The 13,799-nt window shown below is 33.5% G+C and overlaps 1 protein-coding gene across 1 annotated transcript; it reads right to left on the bottom strand.

Annotated features, from left to right (window-relative positions):
* Positions 1–3,247: 3,247 nt before the first annotated feature.
* Tnpo-SR (transportin 3) lies at positions 3,248–13,728 on the bottom strand. Its single transcript, XM_011057145.2, has 18 exons — positions 12,934–13,728; positions 11,685–11,888; positions 11,366–11,523; positions 11,218–11,290; positions 10,003–10,140; positions 9,702–9,916; positions 9,483–9,636; positions 6,176–6,322; positions 5,853–6,088; positions 5,646–5,785; positions 5,382–5,573; positions 5,010–5,248; positions 4,796–4,939; positions 4,503–4,708; positions 4,276–4,432; positions 4,007–4,171; positions 3,823–3,935; positions 3,248–3,622 (listed from the first exon to the last, which is right to left on the bottom strand). Exons 1-18 carry the CDS (start codon positions 13,048–13,050, stop codon positions 3,562–3,564), a joined length of 2,859 nt encoding a protein of 952 aa, XP_011055447.2. The 5' UTR covers positions 13,051–13,728; the 3' UTR covers positions 3,248–3,561.
* Positions 13,729–13,799: the final 71 nt, after the last annotated feature.

Below are 13,799 nucleotides of genomic sequence, written 5' to 3'. Positions count from 1 at the left end.
CTAGCTGCACTATCGCCCATTAGTGCAACATTCCAACAGTGTAGCATGTTTCCTTGGTTGGTAGTAGGCGAACTCATTCAGTGTAACGTGTTTCCGTGGCTATAGTGTAGTGCAAATTTTATGCATGAAGTGAGGTTTTGTTACACGATCTCAAAGAGACCGTGTGGAGCTAGTATGACATTAAAAATTTGAAAATGGAAGTCAACCGGCAGCAAAATTAAACACGATAGCATGAAGTAGTGTACACTATGGTGTATGTATACTTTTGTAGTGCAGCACTCACACGCAACAGGTGCAAAGTTACTCAGTGAAAACGCTATGATTCAGTGAAAACATTATGACTCTATACTGTCCCTTGAGACGGTATAGCAAAATCCCACTTTATGCATAAAATTTGGACCGTAATCACGGAAAAACACCAAATGAGTTCGCTTACCACTAGCTATGGAAACACGATACATTGTCTGAATGTTGCACTAGTGGGTGATAGAAAACGCTATAAATTACTACATGGGCTGAAAAGTTCATTCCCGGGATTTTTTAATAGGTGGTGCCACTAGAAAATGAACATGATTCATTTCGAGAGGTTCATCTGTCACTAGTTTATGTATGAAGTTTCATGACCTTTCGTTCATTCGTTTACAAGCTACAGTCGTTTAAGTGGCGTTACTTTCGCCTTCGTAAAAAAAATGGAAAAACAGGAATATCGCATCTTGATCAAACATTGTTTTTTGATGGGAAAAACTTCTGGACAATCATTGAAATGGTTGCAGAAATGTTATCCCACATCTGCTCCTTCGAGAACAACAGTTTATCGGTGGTTTAGTGAATTTAAAATGGGTCGTACAAGCACCGAAGACGCACCTCGCTCTGGAAGGCCAAAAGAGGCTACGAATGCGGAAATCGTAAAGCAAGTGCATCGAATCGTTTTGAGTGATCGTAAAGTGAAGTTGCGCGAGTTAACTGAGGCCGTGGGCATCTCAAAAGAACGGGCGGGATACATTTTGCACGATGTTTTGGAGATGAAAAAGCTATTGACACAATGGGTGCCGCGTTTGCTGACCATCGATCAAAAACAGCAGCGTGTTGATGATTCAACGGTCGGTTTGGCGTTGTTACAGCGTAATCGAGCGGACTTTTTTCGACGTTTTGTGACGATGAATGAAACGTGGGTCCATTACCATATGCCTGAGTCCAATAGGCAGTCTGCAGAGTGGCTGAAAAGCCACGAAAGCCGACCAAAGCGGCCAAAAGACCAACGCTCGGCCGAGAAGGTTATGGCTTCCGTTTTTTGGGATGCGCATGGCATAATCTTCATCGATTACCTGCAGAAGGGAAGAACAGTTACGGGAGAGTATTATGCAGCGTTATTGGACAAACTCAACGACGAAATAAAGAAAAAACGACCCCATATGGCGAAGAAAAAAGTTCTGTACCATCACGATAACGCACCGTCACACACGTCCTTGAAAGTAATGGTCAAATTGGACCAATTACGATTCGAATTAGTTGCTCACCCACCGTATTCTCCAGACTTGGCCCCCAGCGACTATTACCTGTTTCCAAAGCTCAAGCGGTGGCTCCGGGGAAAGAGATTCACATCGAATGAGGAAGTCATCGCGGAAACCGAGGCGTATTTCGAAGGCTTGGACGTTTCGTACTACAGAAAGGGCATCGAAATGTTGGAAAATCGCTATACCAAGTGTATCGCCCTCGAAGGCAACTATGTTGAGGAATAAATATAACTTTGCCCAAAAAACGCTTGTTTCATTAAAAATCCCGGGACTTTTCAGCTCATGTAGTAGTTCCATTTAGATGTCGCTTCTGTTTGACATCGTTCTCATAGGTCGTATTTTACGTGAAGAATGGTCTGTTCTTCACGCAATTTTAATGACAATTTATGTCTTCTTGTTATTATCAAATGATATCAAAATATTTGTTCGCGTTGCACGCTCCAATGTGCCCAACACGCTCGAATACGTTCGCATCACCAAAACTAATATGATGACTAGATGTTCGCGTCGCGTTAGAACATACTCCATGGATCAATTAAGAGTACGCTCCATTTGCCTCACCTCAGAAGATGGTATGATTGGAGCATATTACGCACGCGTACATAATGGTTAAAAACATACTGTATTAAAAAAAGTATTTCAGATTAATTTTGTATAAAAACATTTAATAAATGCGAATTTTGATATAAATATAAAAATATAATATTAATAATATAAAATAATAAAATAAAATAAATAAAAGAAAAATTAAAAAATAAAATAATATTAATACAATATAATATAACTTTTATATTTATTAAAAGCGCATTTATTTTGTATAAAAACGCTTTTCAAATAATCGAGGTAACACAAAATACCTGAAACGAAACGAGGCACATGTCCGACCTGTTCGTGTGGTCTCACGGATTAGGTTAGGTGACATGCTTACTTGTCTTAAATCCGTTCGTGTCACTGAATATTGGAGCACATGAATGCAACTGTTCTAACCGCTACCTTACCTGTGATCCAAGTGCTCTCTGGGTTAATTTGGAGCATGCGACGCGAACAAACCTAAAGAATATCTATTCTTTGATTATTGTGTGATTGTATGTAAGCGTATATGAGAGAGGTTTTGTTATTCGAACGCCGCCTACCGAGCACCACCAATACCAATGAGAAATCTGAGTATCAATCATGAAACTTTATCCCTCAGTGAAAATCGAAAAATTTCTTCATTATTTTCAATGGTAAAAATTTTCACTTTTCACTTTCCATCCTAGGGATAAAGTTTTATGATTGATACCCTAATTTTGACCACACTTTTCAAAGCCTAGTTCGGCTTCCTGTTCTCTATCTTCCATGGGATTAACTGTGAACTGTAATTGGTCAATTCTACTAAACAGCAAATGCGATTGGTCAGTTAGTTAACGATTAAGTTAACTGACGTTGATGAAACCGGTCCTAAGAAGGCCCAAATCTAACAGAAGGCCCAAATCGCCACTGTTCTAGTGTTAAGGGATTTCGTAAGTTTACTATTTATAGTATGTCTGCAAAAAAATTTAATTTTTATATTCTATTTAAAATTGTTCGAAGAATTAATTAACACATTAAAATTAAAAAATTTTTTTTCTTTTATGTCAATATTTGTGTATATCTAGTAATAAATATCTACTAATGTATAGGTATGTATTTCTAATATAAATACGTAATAATTAAAGAAAGTTGATAAAAATAAATATATAAAGAATAAAGAATTTTGTGAGATATATATTTATAAAAGTCATTTTATATTCAAATACAGTATATACACGTGTGTATAGATGTGTGTGTGTGTGTGTGTGTGTGTGTGTGTGTATGCGCGCGCGTGTGCGCGTGCGTGTAGTTTGCAAACATAGCTATAGATAGTAAGAACATAAAAAAATCTTCGTACCTTTTTCCTAATATATTTGTATAGCGTCGAGATTTCCATAGTAAATTTTGTTATTTCGAGAGGTTAATCGAAACTTGCTGGAAGATCTTATAAATAATTTTTGAGGAATTTAACAAAGTAAATATACATTAAAATGCATTAGCGATACAGGCGCGCAAAATTTCGTAGAGCATTTGTGACGGCTTTCGGTGTTTCTGACCTAAATATTATGAAAAACAAAACGACATAAATCAATTAAATTCTGTGAATTGCTAAAAAATTCATAATAATTTAAATAGGTATTAAACCAATCGTTTATAATTTATAACAAATATATAAACATTAATTTTTTTTATAAAAATTACTATGAATTTTTCCGATATTTATATTTACACTGATATAAAGTTGTATATTACGTACCTTGTAATTATGCAATGAAATTCAAGTAGTTGCTCGGGTGTTGCTGTAAGAGCTCCGCCTGCATTTTGCGATGGCATTGTCTTAATAGCTTCTTCTAACCATTTTGACATGAGCTGATAGAAAATATGATTTCTCCATGTAAAATGCAAAACATATAGGATAAAAACTATAATAAAATACGTACATCTGCATTTCGGGTAAGTTCTATAATAACATCCGCCACATCAGACAGCATATAAGAAGACAATTCAAACACTGAAGCATGTAGTAACTTTATGACTAATGTTTGGCCTTTTTCTTTCAATATATTTTGTACCAGTTGTCGTCGTATCGTGTAGTCTGATCGGTCCTAAAAAAAAAAAAAAATAGAATCTATAATTGGAGCTAATCTATGTGAATTACACATTAGAGATTTTATTTCAATATTCATTTAAAAAATTCACAAAGAATTACCTTATAACTGCGACCGCTATGTAAAAGATCATAAAAGAATTTCATTACTGAACTATTAGCGTCCCTATGATCCAAACTGCAAGCCATTATAGCACAATCTACAATGCTCCCAATAGCAAGAGAACATAATAAAGGAATAGGAGCTCTTTGAAGAAACCTTTTGCATAAAAAGAATGAAACATCAGTCAAAATTTCAATAAAAGCGATAGTATTAATTATCACAATACCTGGCACAGAGCCTGAATAGATCATCTACTGTATCAGGATGATTTTTTAAACCATCTTCTTGTTCAAGAATTTCAAAAGTGGGACCGATGAAAGCTTGTAACATATTTAACAGTACACATTCTGAGTCGGTTGCATACTCGTCCACCAATATAGAACCAAGATACAAGAAACAACTATGTTTATGTACCGTATACAATCGTACAATCTGTGAAAAAAAAAAAACAAGTATGTATTTAATAAGTGCATTAGTAATAATATTGTTGGGATGTTAGATATCATATTATAATCTTACTTGTGTTACAATTGGCTCAAGCAATTGGGTAGAATGTTTGCCCACACAACGTACCGCAAAACGTATGCATCGGCAACATCTTTCCATGACTCTCACATCTTGTTGATATGTTTCACATACATTGGACAATACAGGCCAACACATCTATAAATATACATAATGGATGTTATTAACATATAAAGAATTTCGCTTCTAAATTTTTGATAACACTCACTTCAGTGAGTACGCTTTCACAAGGATGAGGTTTATTAGGATCATCGATTTGAGGATTAGTATGTTTAAATATAGCAGCTAATCTATCCAGCCATATCACAGGATCAGTCTTTGTTCCTCTCTCGATTTGACGTCTATTTGCTAGAAGCGTCCATAGAGAACTTGCTTGAAAGCGGCATAATTCTGTTATTGCCGGAATAATTTCTTCGTGTGGTAATTTCGCCAAAATGATCGATACTCCTGCAGTAAACAAAACGCTTTTCATTCAGTTTACCATAAAATAATTAATCAATATACAATACGATCATATATAATATATTCCGTAATCGCGTACACTTTGTATTATAACATAGCTTATAAAATTTTATCTTACCTTTTAGTAGGCCAATAGCTGCGTCATTACTAATAGCAAAATTGTCAAGAGAACGTGCTATTTGCAAAAGTCCAGAGAAATGCGTTGTCATGTGCAATGGACAAGCTGTACATATACTTAATAATGCGCCCGAAGCAGCACTTCCTAAACCTCTTTGATTTAAACAGTATAAGAGGAAATTTAAAACACGTTCTGAAATAATACAAAGTATATATGAATGCCATTGAAATATCCGAACATGACAAGTATTTATCAAAGTCTTACCTAATAATTGTGGATGCCTATCTAGCCATTCACATAGCTCGCCTAAGAGGAGAATACTAGTATAGCGTACGGCTATATGAGTATTTTCCGGCAAATTAAGAATATCTTGTACCACTCTCGGAACCACATCATTTTCTTCTCTGTTATAAGAAAACACTATTATATTTAATCTTTAGATATCTCGTAACAAATATAAAAAGAACGTACGGTAAAATGTTTTTTGCCACCGCCTGCATTATAAAAAGTGCGGCTTCGGTCGAGTCCCAAGTAGGTGTATGTACAGGTTGACCTTGCGGGCCAGGTCCTCCGGTCAGTGATGAAAACATTTGTCGGAAACAGTGACTACTTCCAACTACAAACACTACATCTTTTATCAAATCTGATACGCGATTTCGGAAGTCAGCGAATTCTTCTCCTCCTCCTCCTTCTTCGACGAGACCCAACTGATAATCAATACATAATTCTGGTATAATTATCTATTTTATTTCATGTAAAATATTTAATAAAATTTTGATAGCAAATATACTGACATGGTCTGGTTCCATTTGACAATGCCTACAGAGAGCACTGATTAATCTCTCAATACGAGGTCGAAATACGGCATTAAGGTCATCACTATTTTTCTGATAAAGAACTTCTGATAATCGATACCACAGATTAAAAGTTATCTGTGCAACCTTAATAAAAGATATTATTCAATCAGTGATACTTAATTTATAATTTTTAATATAATAAAATATATCGACATATAGACAGGGTATCCAGTAACTCTTGTGACAATCCTCGTATACAAGAACTAAACTGAGTCCTGTATCATTTTGCAATTTTTGCAATAGTTAATGAAATATTAATTATTAAAGATGATTTGAATAAAAGCATGTAACCGCTTTACTGACTACCAAATGCATGCCCAGCGATCATGGTCACTAGGCATGTGGGGAGTTTACTAGAATAGAATTTTATTCACTTTAGCATATTTACAAGCCAAGAAGGGGACTTGGTTTACAATTTTTCCTTAACTCATTCATTCATCTATACCTTTCGCTCACTTCTCATTTGTCTATCCTTCCTATTTCCTATTACTCTATTACTCTATTTTTCTTACACTACTTAACTATCTTTTAAAATCACAGCCTTTGTTTATCTCCTATCTTTCTTTTCTTATTGCCTTAATTGCTCTTTTTAACTCACTCGTCTCTACTTACCTTAGCTTTATCTTACTAACCTCGACTTAAATTCCGCCTACATTACTTTCCTTCTTCTTAAACCTAAACTTCGAATATCATTCTATTCCTTAATATTTCTTTCGAATATCACTATTCTTTAGCTCTTGTTCCTTCCTCTCCTCTCGTTTTTCCTTTTCTTCTCTTTATCTTTTTAAAATTTTCTTAATATTCTTCCTTTTGTTTCGTTTAGATCTTCTCCCCATAATTTCCTTAATATCTCCTCTTTATCTACTCTTAACTCCTCAAATCTTCTTCTTACTTCTTTACATTCTTTCACATAGTGCTCTATATTATCTACATCTGTTCCACAAAAAACACCTCTTTTCCTCTCTTAATGAATATTTATTTTTCTCCTTTAAGTTTCCGCATCTAAATTTAATTAACGCTCTCATTTCATCTCCTCTCTTCATTTCGAAGTTTTTGCTCTTTAGACAATTCAATATCCTATCATCAATAACTATCTTTTTGCGTTTCTTGTTACATCTCGTTTTCTCAATTCTTTCCCTTTCCCATTGCCTCTGTATATTCCTTTCTTTTCCAATTAAATCCTTTTCTAAGCTTTCCTGCCTGTGAGCACTCACTTCTCCGGATTCCATTCCCCACAGCCGTTTCTATTATAATACCTTTCTCTTTCTCTACCATATACATGTATCATCCCAATCGAACTTTTGCTTTTTTTTCGCCCCAACATCTCGTAACAAGATTTCCTACATTACTCGTTTTAGTCCTTTCTTCATATTTTCTTATCCTTGTTTCTCATCCTATCCTCAGTTTATTCACATTACCAATTCTCTCATAATTAAGTATCTCAGTGTGCAAAAGTCTAAAAATCCACCTCACATAGTTTAACATTAACTCTTTCTAATTCTCCCTTTTTCTTCTAATCCCTTACCCAACCCCATACGCCATCACACTTTGCACCAGAAATAACATCCATCTTCTTCTAAAATTGTTCCTATATATTCTTTTCTCTAGATTCCATACTTTCCTTACCACCATTTTACCTTTCCTACTTATAGCCTTGATATAGATTGGCTCTTATATAATCACTCCTCCTATCTAAATTGAAATCTAGGTATATAAATTCTTAAATTCCTTACATTTCCTTATTCCTTCAATTCCATTTTTCTTTCCTTTGTCTCCCTATCCCATAACTATATACACATAATTTTTATCCTCTTCAATATAACTCTAATTTCTTCTCTCTTAAAAATCTTCTAAACGTGCTCATCATATCCTATAATGTCTCCCTATTATTAGTTACCAATACTATATCATCTGCATACGCTAATGACCACACCCTTTCTCCACTTATTCCTGCCTCCTCTTCTATCCTTTTCTCTTCTAAATCGCCATCTAGATCCGTGATATAAAAGTTAAACAGGAGTGGCCTCATTACACAGGCCTGTCTTACTCCTCTCTTTGTCCTGAAGTGTATTCGTATATTCTTGCTTCCTTCTTATCCTTACTTCCGTTCCAGTGCATATCTTCTCTATCTTCTTTACCGGGTATTTACTCCTTTACCTCTTAAGATCTCCTATAATTTGTCCTCATCTACCTTATCAAATGTCGCCTTTAAGTCCGTGAACAAGACTTTTTCCCTGTCTTCTACCTGCTTTCTTTCCCTCTGTAATAAGTGCATCAGTATGAAAATATTATCGATCGTCGACCTTCCTCTTCTAAATCCTATTTGTCCAGTAGCATACCTTTTGTTTCCATCTCTCTTTTCAATCTATCACCTTTACATAAATTGTATGCACTGAGTAATGATATTCCTCTATAATTTATTACCTTTTCCTCGTCTCCTTTCTTATATAGCGACACAATTATATTTTTCTGCCAATCTTGTGGCATTGTACCTTCTCTCTACATCTGCTGCAATAAGCACGCTAACTTTAATCTCAATTCCTCTCCTGCATATATCCAAGCCTTCATTGATATCTCGTCAATACCCGCTATCTTCTTCCTGTTCAATTTTTTTTTGGCACCCTACTTGTTTCCTCATTCTTTAATTCCTCTTCTTCTATCTCCATCTGTACCATTATAACTTGTTATCTGTTCTGTAGTGTATTTCTTCTTCTCAGTGCCCTCCAAGAGTTCTTTAAAATGTTTTCTCCGTTCTCCTTTTCTTATATTCTGCTTCTATATCTTTCTACCTCTCTTATTTATATACTTCTCTATATACTTCTACATGTCTTTCTCTCTCTTCAATTTTTTCAGTTTTTTTTCTTCTTCCCTTTTTTCTTTTTGTTTCTTTTCCAATAACACTCTGAATTTCCTTCTCTTTTCTCATTATTTTTCCTCCATCTCCTTTTTTTCTTATCTCCTACACGCTCTGTTTGTGGGGAGTTTATTACAAATGGCAATGTTACATGAAGCAGAGAAAGAAAACAAAAAACTCATGCATTAAGCAACTACAATTGTTGGGCTTGTCGCAAACTTCATATGATCGAACAAATACTTATTCAACAAATACTTATTCTTTAGTAATTAATTTCTCCTTAATTATTTCAAAAATTACAAAATTACAAGACTTTTCGATTCAATTTATACATTCTCCACTTACACACGAGCGTTATCACAAAAGAGTTATCCTATATATTTCAAATACCTCATAATCATGATGACCGACACACTTGAGGACAAGATCCAAAATTTGTATAGCATAATGCTGCTTTCCATCTTCACTACCTTCAGTACCTGTCACCATAATATCTAGAAATGTCTCAGCCAGTTCCGTAAATATTCGACAATAATTTATAGACCTGTAATATATTTAATAAATAGGTTTATACTACAAACATATATTTAAATAAATTAAATAATTTACTTTTCCATGTCTTCATATGCAACAGATAAGTGATATGGTTGTTCTAAATTCATTACACTTGTGAAAAGACACAATTGTAATTGCTGCAACTGCACGCTTATTTCATTATCACTATCACGATTAGTATTGCTATCTTCTCCTAACGCTTGCAAAATTACGCAGATACAATCGGTAGCCGTTTCGTGTAGTTGTGAAACAGACTGGTTGCTGAGTACCTGAAAAATAAAATTATTATATAATAAAAACGAATAAAAAACAATTAGTTTTTTCAAAAATATTTTATCAATTTCAAGAGACTTACTTCCAAGGCATACATAAATACATCGCTCGAGGGTACAGATTTAAGCGGTATTGCATGAATAGTTATCCAGCTGGTAAAACATCGCAAAATAGTAACTTGGATTTGTAAATTATCACCGCTGTTTTTTAGGCACATTTTCTGCAATTACACTATATATGAAATACCAATGTTGAAATAAAATGTGTGAGTGTGTGTATGTGTGTAAGTATTTATAAATATAGTTTTATATGTACCAAAATATACATATGACTAAAATATACATATGACTAAAATAAGATAAATTTCAGAGCTGAGCTTCCCACATTAAACATGAAAAAAGTTCATGTAAATATATGTTCGCAAATCCACTGTTACAAAATATAGCTCAAATTGTTTAAGTATTATGGTCCCCATGATCTTCCGATTTAACTTTTAATTTTTATCTGTGAGGATACTTAAAAATCCTTAGTCTATGAAATTATATCAATAGCCAATGAAGATATGCTATACCAATACATCTTTGCTTATTGAATATATACTGGAATTGCCTCAGGATCTTTGAGTGCGATAATCCAAGTGTGTATTGAATCAAATGGGATACTTTGAACATTTGCTATAATTAAAAATTCAAAATAAATATTAAATAATAAATATTACTTTTTTTCCCATTAATTAATAAATATTTTAAGCTATATTTCAGTAAGAGTGAGTTTGCGGATGTATGTTCACGAACTATTTTTCATGTTTCGGTGTGGAGAGTTCGGCCTCGAAGTTTGTTACCTTATTTTAATTGCACTCTGTATATTATATATAATTAAATTTAATAAATAATTTTTTAAATTCATATTTTCAAAATTATTTGTAAAAAATGTTATTGATGTAAATAATTGTAATTAAAAAATTTTTGTATTAAACATCTTTTTATATCCCAAATAGTTTTTGATATACCGAAAAAAGCTGAAAATTGTTTTACATATAAAAGATAATTTTATCCCTTAGAATCATTTGCCACTGTTATTTTTTAAATTTGTTCATTTATGTAAGTTGTAAGTAATACAAAATTTCTTAAAATCAGAATTTGACACTTAATGAGGTTAGGTTAGGTTAGGTTAGGTTAGGTTAGTTTTTTATTTGAGTAACTTTTTTTTAACACAGCTAATTTTATAAGTACATGTAATATTAATTTTAACTGAATTCAGAAAAAACTAACTTATTTACAATGGATATTATACATACCAGAAATTCTGTCACAGTATCTGCATTTGCATTAAGTTCATGCACTATATGTTCCCTATGATTATCGCCCAGCCTATATATATAAAAATAAAATAAATCTGTTTTTTGTCATTTTATGACATCAAATAAGCAAGATGCTGTACTATACCTAAGTGATCTCGAATTTACTTCTTCTGGAAGTACCGTCATTATTTCAAGTAATGGCCAAAGGTTTGCAGCATTTCCTCCAAATCTATTAATTAAATCTACAACTGGTTTCTGCCAAGAAGACATTTGTAAGGCCAAATCTGCTAAAGCTAAGCATAACTGTAAGCATGAAGATTTAACAGCGTTAATAAAGATTAATTTACAGAATAAAAATCACATAAATTATATAATTTATAGAATATAAAATTACAAAAATCTTTTATAATTATATTTTAATCTTAAATATATAAAAGTAGTTTTTCATGAAAGAATATAAATACCTGAGTAACAATGGCAGAATTAGTATGTTCATTGATTTGTGATATATGTTCCATTAACGAATCTCGTAATGAAGTATGAGCTTCTTGCGGTAACTCATGGAAAGAGAGCTGGATCTTGGTACGCATTGTTTGTGCAGCAAAATAACAAGATTCTATATTTCGTCTTTGATGTAACATTTCATCAGCTATTTGCCATGCAAATATCTATAAACATATACATATAAGCAAACATAAAAATAATGATTTCTCTATAATAAAATGACAAAAAATAATTTGTTTTACTAACACAAAGAGTGTTGTCTATTATAATTACTAATCAAATAAATGACAAAAAGACATGTACCTATATATATATATATATATATATATATATATATATATATGTGTGTAAATATATATCAAATCTTTATGCAAAAAGTGCAACATTACTTTACATCTAATTTTTACTTTTTTTCATAACAGTGGATCTATAATGAATCGGTAACCGATAGTCTTATGCCTATTTCCACCAACGTAGATTAACTTTAATCTCGGTTCAACTTACTCTTCGTCTTTTTCTAATCTTTAGAATTGGAAAAAGACGAAGAATAAATTGAACCAAGATTAAAATTAATCTACATTGGTGGAAACGGACATTAGAAGTTGGCTGCTGCCCAGCTCTGCTGATTTACCAATTTCAATCAATCCCGACTCACCGATTATTCTTCAGACTCACTTTTAACAATTATATTACCAATTAGATTATCAAGTTATTGTAGAACAGACATGATGATATGTAAAATATATTCTTATAACAGTGTGATAATTCTTCCCTTTATGCTGATTCTACAATGAATCGATAGTCGGAAACTCTTAAGTCTTAATCAGTTTTAATCTAAATAAGTGACTGATTTTTTGCATCTACTAGTTGTTAGTTGTACAATGAGTCATTTAGCTCTACTAATGGGAAGGAATAAAGTCGAATTTGGTCAGCCTTAAGAAAATCGGTGAATTTAATCATGCAAAGTGGTTGTTGGCCAGCCAATTGAATCGTAAAGTAACTTCACCGATTCAATGATAAGACTTAGGACTACCAACTCATTGTAGAACCAGGTTTTAAGGTTAGAAAGCAGCTTTCCATATTTTTTATTCAGGACGATATTAACACAACTATATCGAGAAATATGTCACTATCTGATGTAACAACGTGAATGTTAAATGTAGGAGAGAGCTTTAAACTTAACGATATTTAAAATGATGATGTACTTACCGATCTTTGCAATTCTCCCAACCATAATGACGCTTTTCCTGGTTCGGTCGGATTTGTATTATTATATAAAGAAAACACGGCCTGGTAAACAGTCTCCAGGTTCGGCGGCGAATCCATGTTTTAGAGAATATTTGGGTATATTGGGTATCGCGAAATACCCATGCAGACAGATACCCTGGCTGACAAACGGATGCGCTCGTGCGAGGCCGAACCCGCCGAAACGCAGCCGAACGTTTCGCTTTGATTGGCTTTGATCCAAGGACTAATCAGGACTAAAGCGGGGAGCACGGACTCTTGCATAACTCATAATGCATTGTGCATAAGGGAATCAACCAATCGAAATTCTTCTTTTCCATGGAATGAGAGGAAAGAAAAGATTCTGATTAGCAAGTTGAGATTCTTATTCGCAATGCATTAGGACTGCAGCACACATAATGCATAAGAAAATGTGCCAATCAAAGTCCTTCGTTTCCTTCCTTTCCATGAAATAAAGAACTCTGATTAGTTGATTTTCTTATGCCTCATGTTTTATGCGTTATGCAAGAGTCTGTGCTTCCCGCTTAAGGGCTTCACACATGAAATGCATAAGAGAGCATAAGCATAAAGTGTTCATCGTGTCGCTCGTCGCTCATATTCAGCGACAAACGAATCACGTGATTTCATATGTCGTTAACCTCGAATGTCACTCGTATAAATGGATTAGCAGCGATTAATTTGTGACGGTAATTATATTAATTGTGTCGTATAAAGTGCTCTAAAGTCCAAAATGTCATATAAAAAATGGTACGATTGGACCTGTCAAGTTGATGCGATTGTGCACAACAAAAATAACGCAAAAATAGACTAATAACATCTGTATGCATGTA

This window comes from Acromyrmex echinatior, chromosome 14 (assembly GCF_024713525.1).
Source record: "Acromyrmex echinatior isolate Ae372 chromosome 14, ASM2471352v2, whole genome shotgun sequence".
Lineage (NCBI taxonomy): Eukaryota > Metazoa > Arthropoda > Insecta > Hymenoptera > Formicidae > Acromyrmex > Acromyrmex echinatior.
This window is presented reverse-complemented; position numbering and strand designations above follow the sequence as displayed.